This window comes from Arachis stenosperma, chromosome 10, assembly GCF_014773155.1.
Source record: "Arachis stenosperma cultivar V10309 chromosome 10, arast.V10309.gnm1.PFL2, whole genome shotgun sequence".
NCBI classification, from domain to species: Eukaryota; Viridiplantae; Streptophyta; class Magnoliopsida; order Fabales; family Fabaceae; genus Arachis; species Arachis stenosperma.
Window position 1 is genome coordinate 107,186,712 of NC_080386.1, and position 18,660 is coordinate 107,205,371.

Genomic DNA, 18,660 nt, shown 5'->3' on the forward strand with positions numbered 1-18,660 from the left:
ATATTAAATTATTGAGTTTAGAGTTTGACGCCATGGATATTATTTTTGAGCTTGGGAATACGCGCACAGAGAGACTATCCAATGGTTAACTATCAGGACATATCGAGTTGAATGTATAACCGACAGATAAGACTCATCAGCCATATGACAGACATACATCATATCCATTTATTTGTTTTACTTGAGTGTACATTGTTTTCGTTTGCTTAACTACTTAACTTTGCTTATCTGCTACTTGTTCTACTTGTTGTAATTGCACCTCTATCTTGTTTTCTTTGCTTGAATTGTATGTGCATGTTTTCTGAGAGAACTCTCTTGGCGGAGGTGTGAGGGGTGGCGGGAGGGGGGGAGCGTTTGTTCCACCGGTGATTCGGAAGATTGGAGAAGACAGAAAGTAGAGTGTTAGGTTAAAGTTAGATTCAGAACTTGGAATACCTTAGATAATTTACTTAATTTCTGGTTTAGTTGAATCATTAAACTGAAATTTGAGTGTCAAAGTTCTAGGAATGCCTCTGAATTTTTCGAGACCTTTTATATTAACTATGCAGGCACGTTTACCATACTGAGAACCTCCGGTTCTCATTCCATACATATTTCTGTTGTTTTTCAAATATAGGTCGAGAGGCACCTCGTTGAGCATCTGGAGACCCTCCTTACAAGCGAAGAACTATTTTTTGGGCTGTTATATTTTGTTTTATACTATGTATATATGTTTATAGAATCTCCACATGTATATTTTGTATTTTGTCTCTCCTAGAGGTTGACTTGGAGAAACAAATGTTTATTCTGTAGTTTGAATTATATTTTGGGTTATATATATATATATATATATATATATATATATATATATATATATATATAATCTGGTTGGCCTTAGTTTCGTGGGTTGAGTTCGGAGTTAGTTATCTGTATTTTGGAATTTTCATCCATATAGTTATGTTTTTTACCTTCTTTCCAAATCTTTCTATCAATCTATGCTTATTTTTCGTGAGTGATATACTTTTCTGTTTGTATTTTGTATGACTTCTCTTTCAAGACTCTTAGTTATAAATTCTTTCAATTATATTATATAAGTATTTTTATTTTTATTTTTAGAGGTTGTAGCGCCTCACCACCTTTGATTTACGTCTTAGGCATAAAGCTCTGTATGGTAGGATGTTACAATACATCACCTAGGGTGTATATGGCTCGGGTAAAGCCGGGTTTGTCTTGACTCGAATTCGACCTTAAATAATAATCGAGTCTATTTTTTGAGACCTTTACCCAGTCCTAAACCCGGTGAAAGCATACTACTTTCGGGCCACACTAGAACCAGGTCTAAATCGGTGAAGTTCGGGTTTTGATAAACTTTATGTCAAAAAATTATAATACACTTATTTATAAAGAAGAAAAAAAAATATACTTATTACCAAGAAGTTAATATCTATATTTGAACTTGAATTTGTCCATAAATTCTAATTTCGTGATTCTTTGATCTATTTTTTAATTCAATTAAGTGTGATTAAAAATAAAAAATAAGCTTATAAACAATATAACATAATATTGGAATTAATTTAAAACATATATACCTTTTTTAATCTTCTTAAAGTGCACAACAAGCTGGGTGAAGCCGGTTTCGCATTAATCCGGACCCGACTCTAAATAATAATCGAACCTATTTTTGAGACTCTTATCCGACCTTAAACCCAATAAAATCACATTAAATTAACCCCCTAAAGTATTCGGGTCTGACAGGACTTTCAAGCTGGGCGAGGTACACCCCTGACATCACTTACACTAAGTTACAAAATATAAAATTATTATACATAAAATTAATTTAAATATGTTTTCAGTAATTTCTCTTAACATCATTTAATATGAAATGACTTCACTTATAATTCTATTTCAAATAACGATTTATAAAAATTTAATTATTTAACATATAAGTTGTTGATTCATAAAATAAAATATAAAAACAAAATAATATATTATAATAGAATGAAAGACAAATAAACAATAAAACAATTTTTTTGGCTAAAAAATAATCAAATAATGATATTAAATTTATTATTAATTAAGAGAAAATACTAGTATAAATTATAAGACAAAGAAAGATAATAAAAGAAAGTGAAAAATCTATAAAAAATAAAATTCGAAAAATTATAACAAAAAAATATCAATAGAATAATATAAATCAGAGCGTTTGTAGAAAAAAAAAAAGAGTATTTCCTTTATATATATTAATTGCTATGGTGTTTAAAGTCTAGTGTTTAATTTACTAAAAAAGCTTAAAAGTCCATATTTAATTTAAAAATATAAAAACAAATAATTTTAAAATATTTGATACCTACCTTAAAAATAAATTCCACAATTTCGGCACCAAAATAAAATCACAAGAGAATTAGCATATAAGACAGATAAAAATAGATGTTCATCACTTTGTACAAAGTTAAACAAACGAGAATAGCATGACCATGGCAACAGATGTGCTACAAGAATAGACCTTTCTAAGGTACAGCAACGTGTTTTCTTTTTTTATGAGGATTTCTTGGAGGCCTCATTAGGACCTAGGCCATTAAGAAAATATTAATAAATTAAATTAAAAATAATACAAAAACCTCCTAGAAAATTCGATACTATTTAGGCATCAATCAACTAATACAATGATCATATTCATATGGAGTTCATCTACTTTATTCAGTGTACATAGCTTAGAATTTCTCACCTAATTGCAACTCTTTACAGAGTAGACAGAAGTAAACATCACAAGCATCAGTATTCTTTTTTTCTTTACCTTGATTCAATTTCATGAGTCTCAGAGCCCCTTAAAAATGATCTGCGCCACCATATCTGGAATGCCTTACTTAGATTTGGACACTCAGTACCATGCTTTGAGAAATACCGAAACCATTCCATAAACAGCATGTGTTGTTGCTTGAGAGGCAAAGTAAGAAGTGCCTGACCCACTGCCTCTTCCAATGCCTTCATATCAAGCCCCTTTTTGCATCTCTGCAGCCACCCAAAGTCCAACAGCATTGGTTTGAACCACGCCTGAAGAAGCCCCCACCTAGCTTCCAACCGACATTGTAGTTTTCTGGTGCCGATGGCGACAAACAATGTTGCCGACACTCGACTCAGTTCGTATCTTACCATGGGAGAGGCATCATCATGCAATTTAAGTAGCTGCTGCTGATTGGCCCATATATCAACAAAGTCTTCCGCCATTTGCCCATCAAACATGATTTCCAGCAACCAGTTGATGTTATCAACCTGTCTTGCAACACGTTCGATCAAAGGCTTGTTCATATCTTTCATCGGCAATGATTGTTCATGACGGTTGTCATCGGGTTTCCCCTCAAATAGGCTAACGAGAGAAGCGAGACACGAGTGGCAAACAGAATATAGATCCTCCTTGCTGAGGTCAACATGGTTCTTCTCATAGACTGAGCTTTTACTTAGTAGACCCTTTACTAGTGACTTAAGTTCGTTCCTTGCATTGGCATCTGCAGAACCGGTGATAGACCAAACGAGTTGCATTGCTACATTTGGCTGTGAATCTGCTGAATCATTCAAGTAGAATCTACCTAGGATGTCCCTGGTTGTCGTATCATCGAACTTGAATCTCGTGAACAAGCTCCTCAATTTCTCTTCTTCCTCTTCAGTCCAAGGAACAGCCTCGAGGTACTTCAAACAGGATAATACACCCCTTGTGAACTTGATACCAGCAGCCACCTATAAACACAATCATAACAACCATGTAAGACAAATGCAATTATTCAAACACAACCAAGATTGTTTTCTTAGAAAAATCAAAATGTTCAAATGCAAGTTCCAGTTCTCCATTTTTCTTCCTTTTAATTTCATGCCACACAATACTAAACCAGCTTATTCCCAAAACACTCAAAAAACCATACCTACCATATACTAGCTGCAAATTAAATCATCAACAAAACATACACAGAAATGAAGATAAAATATTTTACTAAAGGAAAAGAAAGTAACAACTACTCAGGTACCTCCAAAACGTCGATGGATCGAAAAACACCAATCTTAGCGAGCCTTTTGGTAACATCATCCTCGAACATGAGCTCAATGGTTTCTCTGAACAACCCCAAGTTATCAACCTCAGGAACCTCAATCCTGCACATTTTGCTGCTACAGCCACTACCATTTGAAGTTGAACCTGAACCCTTCTTGTAATCACTTATCAAACCAGCAAAAACCTCGGAATTCGCGTACAGAACTACCGAATTCAGCTCCAAAACCATACACCCACCATCCTTCCCTCTCAAACACATCCTCACGTCAAAAACACCGTCTTTAGTTCCTCCGCTGCCAGAACCCTCCTCTTCCACCACCGCAGGAGGCAGCGGAGGCGGTGTCGGTGCCCGGAAGCTCCGAGATCGCAACTTGGGCTCGGAATCGATGGCCGGAGAGGGGACGGGAGCGGCGGAATCGACGGCGGCGGGATCGGAGTCAATGGGGGATACTCTGCCGGGGGACAAGATCCTCCGAGGGTCGATCCGACCCGCCATTCTGGACCCGGATTTGGTGCTCTGGGGCGAGCTTGGGACCGAAAGATTCGGTTTTGAGAAGGTTTCAGACTTCCCCTGACGCGGTTTCGAGTAATGGGTTGAAGAATAGAAGTTGTCGGGGCTCGACGGCGGAACGGCAAAGGAGCAGCACCATGTTCGCCGGCGCCGGCGATACGAACGTTCCATCGAAATGGGGTTTCAAAAAACCGATAAAGGTCGAAAATTGAAGAGTTGTGACTGAATGGGTAAAGTGGGTGCTCTGTTTTTTATGTTTGGAGCTGAAGAGTGAGGAGCAGGAGCATCATATCATGGTCATGCTCTGTTAAATGTTATAGTTGTTATTTTCTTTCCTTGGAACGGGTGTTATTTACTTACTTTCTTGGGAATTGTGTTTTTTATTTTATGGGTTTTGTTTGGTTGTTTTTGTGTTCCGGTGAAGAAATTGAGGAAATAGTGCTTAGCATCTGCAAGCTGTGACCTTTTAATTAATCTGGTTTAGTGGTGTGTTTTAGGCTTAGGGAGTTTTGTGATTCTGTTTGTATGAGTTGTAATGTTAGTTTGGAATTTAAGGAGGAAAAGAAAAGAGCGACCGAAGTGAGGGACAGATGATGATGAATGATGAAAAGTAGTACTACTCTATTACTGAGGTGGCCCCATCAATAGCATCGTTTTGGGGAATTGTTTTGTTATATTATATAAATATAAATATAAAAAAAATCAATTAATGTATTTATGCTTTTTTGCCTTGTTTGTTGCTTGTTGGTCAGGGATGGCATAATCTCCTTTCGGACTCCAATCCAATCATTCATTCCATTAAAGGGATAGATAAGATTTTGCTTTTCTTTACGTTCAATGTTTTATTTTCTTCTGTTTAGTTGCTTCACCCCTATTGTCTGTTTGTTACGCACAGACCCGCAAAGTTAAATGATGCGAATGCGATGATGAGATTCTTGCGGTGCTTCTTCAGCAAGTGTTTTTAACTTTTTATTCAATTTTAACTTAACTAATAATTCTACTTTTTAATTTATTATCGAGTATCGTACTGTATGAAAGCTATTGGTTTACTTTAAACAAATAATACTTTACTTATTATTATGTTATGATACATTTTAAGTGTCTTATTATCCTCTCGAGACCAATGAGATGTTGTTTTAGTATAATTTTCTTGTATATATATATATATATATATATATATATATATATTTGGGGGTTTGCTAATTGACTCTTTTGAACAATATAAGTTAAATAAAGCCTGTTTGTGTTTTCCTCCCCCTTTTACGGGTAAAGGTTCAATCCAACTATATTTGCAAAAACAGGTTAATTGATACATGGTTTGCTTGCAGTAATAATAGAGTTATGATATAAAAAAATTTATAAGTAATTTTCAAGGTATTATTTACCACTAATTAATTATATGCTATTATTCAATAAAAAAATTGCTATAAGCTAATATTATCATGAAGATTTGGTCAACAAACTTTTGGAGAATTCTCATTTTTCATTGAGTTACAAACACCCCACAAATAAAACTTGCCCTTCTGACTCTAAAAGCTGAAGAGTCACAATTAGGAATATTAGAGTACAGAATCAATAGGGTACATACAAAAGTTCACATTCAATTCTTCCTTTCCTAAAATTAAAAAGAATAACAAGAATGAAGAATTGAAGGTGAAATTTTATGATACTTTAGAATCAAGATATAATTCTTTTGCAATAAAATAATTTATGAACAAATGCTGGCTGAACTCCCCCTCCAAAAACCATGACTCAACTGGCCATTTCTACAATACAATAATCTAACCGCAGCATGTGCTCTTTGATCATGTAAATTTGCTTTGATTTCCCAATTTGCATGTACTCTTATCTCATATTCTGTCAGCAACAATTTGCCACAAAGGTGTTTGGATGATTCTTTACTTATTCTTCTTACCGCCAGATAAAATACGCTGGATTTGAAGCCCTCTACTGAAAGCTTGGTTGAAGAGAAGCCTAGTTTGAAATTCTGATACAAAAGGGAACCATGCCAATACAGCAACAGGTGCAAAGATAATAACTCCCATCAGATATTCGTAGCCTTTTGCTAAAGCTTTGACAGAACTCCACATTCTTATGGCCTTCACAATAGGCTTGCATGCTTGTGCTATCTGCACATGTTAAGATGCATTCTAAGTACATGGATCATAAGGGAACAAAAAATGGTTTAGACTTTGTATTGTATACCAAGCATATTCACATTTTCACTCTAAGAATGTATTTGGTATCTCATGACAAAAATACAGAGATATTAAGATAATGGGGACAAAGACAAGACAGAAACATTGTAAGAGGGTTGTATCTAGTTGCGTGAGTTCTAAAAGAGTACCTGTACAAGAGCCCAGCCTGTTGGAAAAAAGGCTAAGAGGCTGGCAAATATGTCAGTAACGGTGAGACCTAGCAGGACAAACATTAAGGTAAAGGCGACAACGGTTCCAACAAATAGGAAGAATTTGAGAAGACGGAACATCAATTGGAAGTCCGCGCTGAACTTCTTGCTACCCAAGGACACAATCTGCAGTTTCCATGCCACCAGTAAATGATATCAGTATTAAGATAAAGGAAAGAAAAACGCTGCTAATCTTTCAAAATGGTGATACTGACCTTCAAGGTGATCATGATAGCTACTATGACAAGCCAGGACAGACCATAAACCTGCAAGGAAAATTGCATATGAACAAGTTAACATATTTCAGGCACTACCAATTACCAGAGTGAAGTATACTATTTTGTGCCAGTACATGCATGAAAATGCAAAATAAAAGGTACTTAGAATAATTACCACAATGCTCTTGTCGCCTCTTGATATATGGAGCTGATACACAATGCCATATTGATAGACAAAGAAACGCAGGGCTAGGAAACACTCCCAAAACCTTCCCATGAACCCAGTGTATTGCAAATGCTCTTGTTCCTCATCCCACCATGATTCCCAGCTTTTATTTCCAGGAACACCAATGCCACCTCGGCTACTTATCCATTTCTTCCAGTCATCCCAGTCTTCAACTATCTTCTGCCACTCAAATCCAGATGGATTAAAAAGGAAAGGAGCAAACAGCCAAGAACAAACCAAGAACCACATTGACCATGAAAGGAAAGCGTAAGCTCCACCAATTGCTGCTGAACCATAAGCCCTGTAAACTATGAGCAATATTAAAAGCTCAATCCCTTTCACAAAGTGACTCCTAGAGTACAGCCTGTAATTCTCAGCAAACTTCTCGTGGCGAACAACGAAGCCACGACCAGTTGCTCTGTACTTTGCACCTCCGTGAAGAAGGGTGCGTCCGTAGTAGTGCAACTTGGTTCCAAGAGAGAAAGTGAAGAAAACGGGTGCTAGCTGCAACTGCATTATTATCATCTCTCCCATAGCGGATCTGAAACCTCTCTCAAGTCCTATTTCCATGATCATGGGCAAAGTCATTAATAGCCCTATTTGAACAAGGGATTGTGAAGCCATTATTGCCCTCAGTGCCTCATCTCCCCTTCTATTTGCCAACTTAACTATTGCAGCCTCAAGTCCACTCAATGACAGGTAAAGTTTGCCATACAAGAATGCATAAACAGTGAGGGCCACAACCTGTGAATGAATACAAGAAATAATTTAATGTCATATGCATACGGGACCAAAAAAATTTTTCTTTCTTCTGGATGAAATGACCATTACCATTGAGCTGAAGTAAAATCCAATAGATGTGAAATAGAATGATAGCATGCGGAAAAAGTCGAAACGATGCCCCAGCCTGTAGACATCCCTGCTAAGTGTCTGTTCTCCATTACCACAGGCCACCTTTGCTTCAAAGAGTGAGATTTGATTGAGACCAACATCTCTACCCTTTCCAACTTGGATGTATTCATGATGAGTAATGTTTCCACGCCTTAGTGTGGAGTTGAATCCTGTTTTCAGGTAAAAGACATGCATGTGATGCAGCATAGAGGAAGGAATATAAAAGTAAAAAATTACTATATATAGTGCTAAGAAACATGTTACAAGAATTTTACCAGCAAAAATGTCTTCACTAAGATTTATTACACGAGAAGCCTTGCTGATACCTCCACGGGTGATATGGAAAATTCTATCAAAAACATCAGGATGACCATAGTGGAACCGAACCCTGCAATTGGACAAGGAAAATGGAAAGAAAAGAAACATTTATTTGAGGGTCTACATATTTTGCATTCATTTCCCTTTTAAAGTAAATTATTGTCTCATGTTTGGATGAGTTCTACTTACTTTAGGGGTCTTGCAAGAACTCTTTGGCCAATAGTGACAAAACTTGTTTCTTGATTTGACATAAACCAAGCCAAGGAAGAAACACTGCACACAAGAGACAAAATTTTATATAATATAGAAATTATAACTTGATGCAGTGGTCACCAACAGTATACATGGAAAATAATTCTTCCTACCTGCCAGTGAAGATATGCTCACGAACACCTAGTATAGTAGGTCGACGAACGCCATGATCCTCATTAAATTCTTCTAGAAGGTTACGCATTTTCAAAGCTTCTTCCAAGTAATTATCCTAGAAAGAATATGTCCAGTGTGAATTTTATTATATAGCTTCAAAGGTTACATAATATAATGCTATATATACCTGGTTCATGTCAATTGTCTGAAGAGCTTCCCCTCTAGTGAAAATGATAGCATGATTTTGATTTTCAGGTTTTCCTTCTCCTATCTTGGGTGGACCTGGCAATTTTATTCTATATATTTCCTGTATAATAAAAACATAAGTCCTAATGAAGTTAACCAAGCATAAGTAAATTACTAAAGGTATTATTATATAAGAGAATTTACCTGGTCATGGTTGTCCACAGCTTTGACTAGCACAGAATAATAAACCTTCTGTACTTTTCCGGCTTCTCTTTCTTCAACTTCATCAATATAAGCCACACGAAGGGAAGGATTGCTACAAAAATTAAGAACCGTATGTAATTTTCTTAAATTAAGTGAAATAAAAATTCCAAATGGACTAACTTCGAATTTATCAGTTGGAGAACAATGACATACTTAACCATCAAATTCAATATGTCTGTTGCCCGGCGGTCTCCGCTGCGCTTCTGATTACCATAGATCTGACACGTGGCGACATATGTGAATTTCATGTCAGCAACAGCTTCGATACTGGCATACAGAGATCTCTTACTCTTCTTATCTTCCTCGGATGGAACAGTAACAGCCTTATAGCCATTGAGTATCTCTGTCCACAAGTAGCAAAAAACTTAAACAATCATCTTAGCACATAACTAACTGCCTTGCCAATAATATTGTTGAAGACTGGTATCTTAATAATAACAAGAAATATTTTGATGCAGAAGTTTATATTTGCTGTCATATATAGTATAGTTTTGTATAAATAAATGTTACTAATGTCTAGTCTTTTCAAATGTATGGGCAATACTTCTTTATGGGGTTAAACTTGGTCAATAGTTGAGGACTGCTAAACAAAGCTTTTTGTCTCTACAAAAATGTATGAAAATGTGGATGAAAGATGGCTGTAGTGTTTAACTCTATTCATGGCTATATAAAAATTAAAAGAGTATCCATTCTTACCCCTTTCATTAGCCATATCAAGAAAAGCTTGGAGCTTAAGAGCTCGCCTGTAGTACATCATTCCCCTAACTGCATTAATTTATAGGAACAAGAAGAAAAATTATTAGTTGATCAAACCTTGCATATGGGAAGGAAAAGGGAGGGACACCCTTGTATATATACCTGTCCGGCAAAGAGTTTGTCCTCTTAACGAGGCCCAATGACGTAATTGCAACACATTCTCCTCTTTCTCCCAGACCTCGCTATCTTTCTTGCAATCAAGTCGCTCCATGAAGTTGTTCCATTCATCTATAAATACACTTCTTAGGCAATCTTTCCTCTTTAGAAAAAAAAAATGAAATCAAACTAATTGTATAGAGTAAGCTATTCCTACCAGGGTAGATCTTTTGCAGGTAATATATGATTGACACACCATCCTCATTTTCAACCTCAAGGTCATTCTTGGAATAGACAGTCTCTTCACTATAGTATGGAGTCATGACACTACAAAGAAAAACCAAAATGTTCTTTAATACATACGAAGGCACTGTACAACTTCAGAAATACAACAGCGCCATGGGCTGTTGCACAAGAAATAAGCATCACAAACCTGAATGAGAGCATTTTGCGAACCCTTGGAGCACGCGGCATATCCATGAACAATGAATTGGTGAAGAATGTAATCCTTCTGCGTGCCTCAAGGTTTGTTGGGACCTCCATAGCAGACTCCTTCACTGTCAAAAGTAAATGCAGGCGTCTAATCTGAAACAACAACGGTTCGTGACTCATGAGTTATAGAAGCATCTCTTAGTCAAAATATAACCTATGAGAGAGTAATTTTCCTCTGATTTTATGATAGTATCACTAATTAATTACCTGTTCCTCCCATTGTGCTGTAAGCACAGGAGGGAAGTACACGGCCGGTCTTGCATCAGTACCAGCAAAAAGTTGCCTTCCAGTGTCCTTGCTACTATGATTAAGTTCTGCTAACTCACTGATGAAAATTACACCATGCAAAAGCAAGCATTGTTACTTTTTAGTGAAAGTGGTGCAAGTATAACTACATTCCAAGTTTAGAGTAGCAATTAAGTGTCAACCAACCTAATGTCATTCACCATCATATCACGGGTAAATACTTCTAAAATATCTTGCAATAAGACTACCACTGTTCCTCGCTTCGAAGGATCTGCATCTTTCTGTAACCATAAAGGAATGTGTAAGTTTCCAAAAAATATAGCTACAGAGATGAAATTAAGAATTAAGACTAAAATAAAGTGAAGATACTAAAAAGATTGGTTTTCCTATGAATGACTTACCAAAATTTCAACAAGCTCAACAAATTTCTTACAAAGGTTGGGCAAAAATGCCATTCGGAAATTTGTAAGAAGGGTATTCTTGGAGATGCTGTTCTCAACTTCCTTGAAGATCACGGAGATCGTCCTGTGTCATCATAATGAATTCAGATGTACTTTCAAAAATTTGATGCTTATGAAATTTCTATAGCTTCAATTCTAGGTTAATCAAGAATAACAACAAAAGAAGCTTATGTCAAATTTTGAATTACTGTGGTTCAACCTAAAATTTGATCAAGCAAGTAATTCCTAAAATAACGTGGGGGATATCATATCTGATATCATGAAACGTAAACATAAATGGCCAAAGGTCAACTAATAAATAACCAAAAAGGTCAATAGATAAGATTCAAAAAGTTACCTTTTCTCAAGGTCACCAACCACCAAAGTATTTAGAACATTCTTAAAAGCTTCATAGCATTCAATGACAGCACATTTCATATATTCATCATGACAAATGCGCTTCCAAAGATCAGAGTCCTTTCCATGAAATTGAGCTGCCATATCTAGTGCTACAGCAATCTACAAAGGTATAACATGGAATTAATTAGAGGAAATAGTAACACGTAAACCTTCCCAAAAAATGTAAATGAATAATGAATTAAAAGAAAATCCCACTGACCTTGCTTGCAAGCAAAAATGGTGGCCATTGAATTATTTTCAAGCTAGGGTCTAATGAGTAAGGAACCATCAAAAGATCCATCTCCCTGCAGTGATGTGAACTGAGAGGTTAGACCCCAATAAGTGATTTTGCAAATAGCTAGAGTTTGGTTCTAAGGGCTTGCCTATCACTTATGATATCTTCCTCACGGAAACTACAGATAATTTCATTCCATAATTGAGCAAATTTAGCAGCTTCAACCCTTCTACTGGGAGTAACCTGTAAAAGAATGGAAACATAAGTGAACATAAATGATTACATTAGTTTCATGTAGTTAGTTGCCAATGAAAATGATAGAAACCTCAGCAAAACGCTTTGACAAAGAGAATCTCCTCTTCTGGTTTTTGTCAGTAGGGACCAAGAATGCGTTAAATGCGCCGGGCAATGACTGAAACCGTGATCTTAGCATGGTCAAAGTTCGAATCTGCAGAAAATGGAAATGGAAATTTGAGTTTTTTACACCTTGAAGACCTTTAAATTTGAACAATAAGCATGCATAATCATGATTCAGTACTTCATGCACCAAAATGGATAATACAAATTTCTTGATAAAATAAGTTCAATCTTTTGTATGCACAAAAATGAAGAAAATAAATAAAGTAGTTTAATATGAAATTCTTTCCACATCTAGGAAGCTAGCTAGAAATAAAGTTAAAGTGATAATTACCTCTCCTAAACGATCAAAGGCTCCAACAACACCACCAGACAAAGTTGAGAAAATGGCATACCAAATTTGAGTGTCCATGAAATAGACCTGTATATTCATAAATGTGAACTGAGATGTTGCCATGACGTGAATAATGAGAATAATGATTTATCTTCTTAATTGATTTTCTTAAACATCCTCCTAATTATTAAATAAAAAAAGAATTGGTTATTCTCTAAAACTTTAAGACATCGATTTTTATGAGTTTTAAATATTTCATTAACGTAACCAGAAAAGTATAGGATACACACCAGCACTACAGGTGACCAGAGTGCAATGACTGCACCATAGTTATGTGTAACTGCACATTTAGCAAAAATATATATATATGTATTAGACTAGACCAATAGATCTCAGATGAACTAATTATAGCAAAAACATTAAAAAGAAGAAAGTATACCATTAGGGAAAAACTCATGCCAAGCATAATCAACATGGCGAATCCTCATTATCTCCTTAGTTGGCTCCACTAGAGGTTTAATCTGAAGTGGCAAAAGTCACATAGTTTAAAAGAGCGAGAATGAATTAGCGAACATAAAAGGTGAGTACACCGCTACTCTTAAAAAATAATACTAATAATAAAAAAATCACATGTAAATCTATAAAAATTACCTGGATGAAATAGCTAAATGCCACTTTGGAAGCCAAAAGAAGCAGCCAAAAGAATGTGTACCTAAAAATCAAAACCAAAATTAGTTCAATGGTGAGATAAATTTCTAGTGGAAAACTGGAATAAGATGGTGTCCTGAAAAGCTCACCTAAAGAGAGAAAATTGACTCTCATGCATTCCTCTTCCAACATAGATTCTTGGCTGCACAGGTTGAAGAATCACTCAGAAAATAATTAATGCAGGCGCTATACCCAAAGATCACAAGTTGTTCAATAAAATGTTCATATAATTATTTTTAGGCCACACATATAATAGTCCCTTGTAATCTTCATATTTTTTAAATGTGAATGAAAATAGTAGTTTCCTACCTGAGCCCACCACATGAAGAATCTTACAATACGCCAGTCTGAGTTTTCAATCCAACGCCTGAGCATTGGGAAGAAGAAGAGAAATACTGTCAATGCATTGGGAAGCAAGTACACTGCAACTGCCAATAAATACAATTGTGGAAGGCCCTTTGTATCACCCAAGAACGAAAGTATCTTCGTGATAAACTCTGGGACATTATTATTATTCTCGAAGGAACCAATATACAACAGTGGAAGAATTATGACCCAAAGTATGCTAACAATTATTTTCAGTAAAAGCCGTAGTACATTAGTGAATCTCCAACGATGATACCCAGGAAAGTTCAGAACCAAGTCCAAGATACCTAAGACAAAACAAATGAAGCAAGGAGGAACATTTGATGTGAGATGATAGATATATGATATATATTTGCATGGAAAATAATAGTAGCTTTGTTCAAGTAAGACTTCTTGCTAATTAATTAATTAATTAATTAATTCTTCTGATAGTGTCATGTGAAGTTTAATTAATTTGCATGAAGGTAGCGCTTCATACCTTGTAGTAAGCGTAGTATGGCTGCTGTGATGAATATACTAGAGAGTTTGAATAAGAGTGGTTTTTGAAAGAGTTCGTTCAATTGAGTATTGTTCCACGAAATAATAATCATAACCTGTAACAAGAATAAGAACCAAGTGTTTTAGGCCTTAAGAGAAAAATATCTACTTTGTAATAAGCGCATTTCCGTTCTCTATATATACATACCTGCAATGCCATTATATAGAATGTCCAGAGACGATCAAAACTGCGAAAGATGTGCCAGAATGAACGGCTCTCAACAAAATTTGATTTGCCCGTTTTCCCAGCTTTCTTACGAGCACCGTGTCTTCCCTGATATATAAATATGCATGGAATTTCAATATTAGAATTGAACCGAAACTACGTATTTTACATTTGCTTCCATATTAATATATGGAAATTAATATCAATGAGATATACCTGTGACACAAATGTGGACTTGAAAAAATCACCATCATCACGCATGGGCCATCCAAGCGAAAAACAATCAGGTGACCTGAATGTATATATATAGAATAATGCAATTATCCCAAAGTTAAAGCCAAAAAAGAAAAGAAAAGAAACTATTAACTACAAAATGAAATAAGAAAAATAAAGCTAAATGTGCTACCAGAAATACTCATTTAGATCATCATAGTTGCACCATGATGAGTGGGGTGCAGTTCCATTTTTACCCCGCTGTGCTTCATTTTCAATAACTCGGTATATGGGAGTTACAACTTTGCGAAGGAATGACTCATCCTCACCACCATAGGAAGGTTTGATATTTTCACCCGTGACAATGCTAACATTTCCGGCCAATAGACCGTTAAGTTCATAGGCCATCTGATATTATTGTTGGATTCTGTTAGTACTTTGTAGAACATTACTTGTAGCTTCTAAAATTATTTGAAAACTCAGACAGTAGTAGTGTAAAGACTGAAGAGAAAAAAAATATAAAAATGTGTACTCACATTGTGAAATATATAGCATAGGCACTCTGGCATGAAACGAAGATTGGAAGCTTCACCCCATATGAGAAGATATAACCCCATATATAGTAGCTTTCTCTGCTGTATCTCTTGCTGACCTTGCTGGGGGAGTCTGTGTCAAATAACAAGACAAGAACATTTTTATGCAAAGTTAATTTTGTCGGGGAAAAAACGAAAAAAGAAAAACAGATCTGTTATATTTATATGTATGTCACCGTAAACTATGTTTTCTTCCTAAAAACTTGCACCAATTCTTGTAATTCTTAAAGAGTTCATTCATCTTTTCGTCAACAGCCCGGTCATCCAGCTGTAATAATTGTTCAACAAAAACAAAAGTGTGTGTCAACCTGATGTAAGTGAAAATAGAGTATAATAAATAATAACCAAGTTTAATTAGTTGTTATTTATTTGTTTTTCAAATAAAGGAGAGGGTAGGTGCCTTGTTGAGAGGCTCAGGTTTTGGATTGAGCCTTATATGAGAGTTAGCAAGAAGCAGAATCAAGTGCTCTCTTTGGTTCCTGACATTGTCCTTCTGGAAGCCAAACATGGCTCTAAGCCAATCAAGCAAGTCCAAATCCCCACTTCTCTGCCTGTGTTGCTCGAACGTACTTGGCCAGTTCAACCCCCGGGTGTTCCACAGAGCAGAAACTGCTGCCTTAATCTACCAACACCACCAAGGAACAAATCAGCACAATATTTACAAATAAACAAAACATCAAACACATGGTGCGCATATGGATACCTCTTCCAGCTGCATAATTTGCTGAGAAGCCCCAGCAGAATCCAATGGAAGAATGTTGAAAGGGGCATAAATCTCCGTCTTTTCTTGGACATCTCTAGCTGCTGCAATAATCTCAGGAGCAACTTCTTCAACTTTCTCAGTCTTGTTAACTGCACAAAGCACTTCAAAGAGTACCCCTGCAGTTTGGTATGCTTTACCAAGCTGTGCTCTGCAACAACAAAGAGTTTAATTTTCAGTTCAAAGGAGACCAACCAGTTAGTTTAGTGAAAAGGTTAATAACATATAATAAATTAAGGGTGTGCATGGACCTGTCAGCTTGTTCTCCTTGGTCAAGAGCTCTAACATAGTGCTCATAGTATTGTTGATAATAGGCCTGGATTTCCCTTGCATCTGTCTTCTTAACTCGGGAGGCAAGACTTGTCGCATTGTCCTACACACATGCATGCGCATATTTTCACTTCCATACAAATATAACGAGAAACTCAACCATTTTTAATATTTTTAGTCATTATTTAACTAATATAATTATTAAATTATTTTTAATAGATAAATTTTATTAATTTATGTATATAAATTTTAAAAAATATACGAATTAATTATATTAATTTATATGTATAAAAATTTTAAAAAATATGAATATAAATTATATATTTTTATATACAAAATATTATAAATTATTATTGACTAAAAATAATATTTACTAATTATGTAACTGTACATAATATATAAATAGTAAATTAAAACATAACTATTATGAGAAATCAAGGCGTGCAAAATTATATTAATAATAATGTATATTTTTTATCAATTTATGTATACAAATTCTGTTTAATACGAATGTAAATTTTATATATATATGAAACATTTGATAAAATAATAAAAATTTAATATTTTATTCAACTTTGGCATTTCTTTTGTATTTAGCTTCTCCATCTCTAATTGTATTATTAGGGTAGAGCTACATAGTAACATATTACATGTAAATTATATATAAATTTTAATTTAATCTTTTTTTGTAAATTTTATTTTAATTTTATTTTATTATATACATATTTTTTATCCCTTCTAATATTTCATATACTTCCGTCCCTGTATATTATTATTACCACTCATGTTATTTATCCAAACTAAAAAAATTAATTTATACAAATAACTAACGGTATATTATTATATTAATAAACATAACTAATTTTAAAATTTATTAGTTAAAAAATTATCTAAATACACGAATCTACTTAGATGATCATATTCATATAAAATGCTTTATATATTAAAAGTTTATTTGTGTGCACTTTAAAAAAAAAATTAAGTGGTTTTTTCTTATAAAAAAATAAAAAAAATAAAAATAATTTAACATTTGAATATTTTATATAAAAATAATTTTTATCTATTACTTATTTTTAAATATAATAATATAAAAGTATTATTTATTTATTATATTAAAATATATTTTTCTAAAATAAAAAAATAAACATATGAGAATTGTAATTTTTTAAAAAAATGTATTTTTTCTAATAATTTTAATTTTACTTAAAAATTTACCAAATACACTAAATTTTTATGAAAAAATTAATTAAAATTTTTATTTTAGTTTAATAACATCCAAAAATATCCTAAAATTTAAACTTTAAAAACACGTACGTACCCTCTCCAAACGTTGAAGTAACAGCGTCTTAAACTGCCTCACACCACGCCCGCTGGAGCTCTGATCCAACCTGTGTGCCTTCTCAAACGCATAGAATCGACCTTCATAACAAAAAATTAACAACCAATTTTAATTTTGAATTCCACCAACGGTAATTATGATTTATCTGTAATTAATTAAGTCGAAGGTTATTAACGCACATAGATAAGCAACCCTAGGGCGCTCGCTTTCGATTTCATTGGCGACACGTAGGATGGGCGCGATGGAGGCCAGTGACGACGGCACTACGACATCATCGTCAAACACCTCCGTCGAGAACGTTGTCATGGCTGCGCTCCTCGACGGCCGCCGTACCAGCGTCTGCGGAGCCGCCGGCTCGAGATTCGACATCTCTGTCGACCTCCTCACCCCTCCCTCTTTCTAATTTCACCTCTTAGTCTCCCCCCTGCATCATCAAAATCAGTAATATTCATCATCATATCAAAGCCTAACCGTTAATTACCTTCTTGCATGCATGCACGTACTTATATTAATTAACTAAGATCATTATAATTAAGAACAAATTAAATAATGTAGGCACCTATTATGAGTTCAGGGATGAAACACTCCAAAAAGAGAGTAAAAAAAGAAGAGCAAATGGATTTCGAGTTTTCAGAAGAGACGCTGAAGAGGTGTTCCCCGCTGCACGCTTCTATTAAGGTATTATTATTATTATGGTGTGAACTGTGAAGAATAAAGAAGAAAAATAGAGGGACAGAAGCACAGACACAGAGAGAGATGTGACACGTGGCATCATGGGGGAGAGTGATGACTAGCTGTAAGAGCGTCAAAGAGTAGTAATGATTGGAAGAGCAGAGTTTTCGGAGGAGAAGCGCCAAAAATATACAAATATAATGCTTAGCTTGCGTGAAACGAACTTGACAACTACGAAGCTCTTCTACGGTTATGGCGGTAATAATGTGTTGTTAT

At 35.0% G+C, this 18,660-nt stretch overlaps 2 protein-coding genes and 1 non-coding gene across 3 annotated transcripts; all 3 read right to left on the reverse strand.

Annotated features, from left to right (window-relative positions):
* Positions 1 to 2,386: 2,386 nt before the first annotated feature.
* LOC130954175 (BTB/POZ domain-containing protein At2g13690-like) lies at positions 2,387 to 5,112 on the reverse strand. The gene is made up of 2 exons (XM_057880911.1): positions 3,996 to 5,112; positions 2,387 to 3,711 (listed from the first exon to the last, which is right to left on the reverse strand). The coding sequence occupies exons 1-2, from the start codon at positions 4,698 to 4,700 to the stop codon at positions 2,770 to 2,772; spliced, it is 1,647 nt and encodes a 548-aa protein (XP_057736894.1). The 5' UTR covers positions 4,701 to 5,112; the 3' UTR covers positions 2,387 to 2,769.
* Positions 5,113 to 6,038: 926 nt separating this feature from the next.
* Positions 6,039 to 18,081, reverse strand: LOC130955780 (callose synthase 5-like). Its single transcript, XM_057882740.1, has 39 exons — positions 17,892 to 18,081; positions 17,692 to 17,792; positions 16,355 to 16,476; positions 16,047 to 16,254; positions 15,744 to 15,965; positions 15,520 to 15,611; positions 15,287 to 15,416; positions 14,944 to 15,158; positions 14,754 to 14,829; positions 14,520 to 14,645; positions 14,313 to 14,427; positions 13,778 to 14,121; positions 13,558 to 13,610; positions 13,412 to 13,472; positions 13,200 to 13,281; positions 13,051 to 13,100; positions 12,761 to 12,847; positions 12,395 to 12,517; positions 12,218 to 12,312; positions 12,055 to 12,139; positions 11,794 to 11,954; positions 11,397 to 11,520; positions 11,182 to 11,276; positions 10,957 to 11,074; positions 10,691 to 10,842; positions 10,475 to 10,584; positions 10,264 to 10,389; positions 10,102 to 10,170; positions 9,559 to 9,748; positions 9,346 to 9,457; positions 9,143 to 9,262; positions 8,955 to 9,070; positions 8,779 to 8,862; positions 8,547 to 8,659; positions 8,212 to 8,441; positions 7,330 to 8,124; positions 7,152 to 7,202; positions 6,877 to 7,062; positions 6,039 to 6,658 (listed from the first exon to the last, which is right to left on the reverse strand). Exons 1-39 carry the CDS (start codon positions 18,079 to 18,081, stop codon positions 6,428 to 6,430), a joined length of 5,760 nt encoding a protein of 1,919 aa, XP_057738723.1. The 3' UTR covers positions 6,039 to 6,427.
* On the reverse strand, positions 10,093 to 10,173 carry LOC130959328 (small nucleolar RNA J33). Its single transcript, XR_009078419.1, has one exon. It is a non-coding gene; the product is annotated as a small nucleolar RNA J33 (small nucleolar RNA).
* Positions 18,082 to 18,660: the final 579 nt, after the last annotated feature.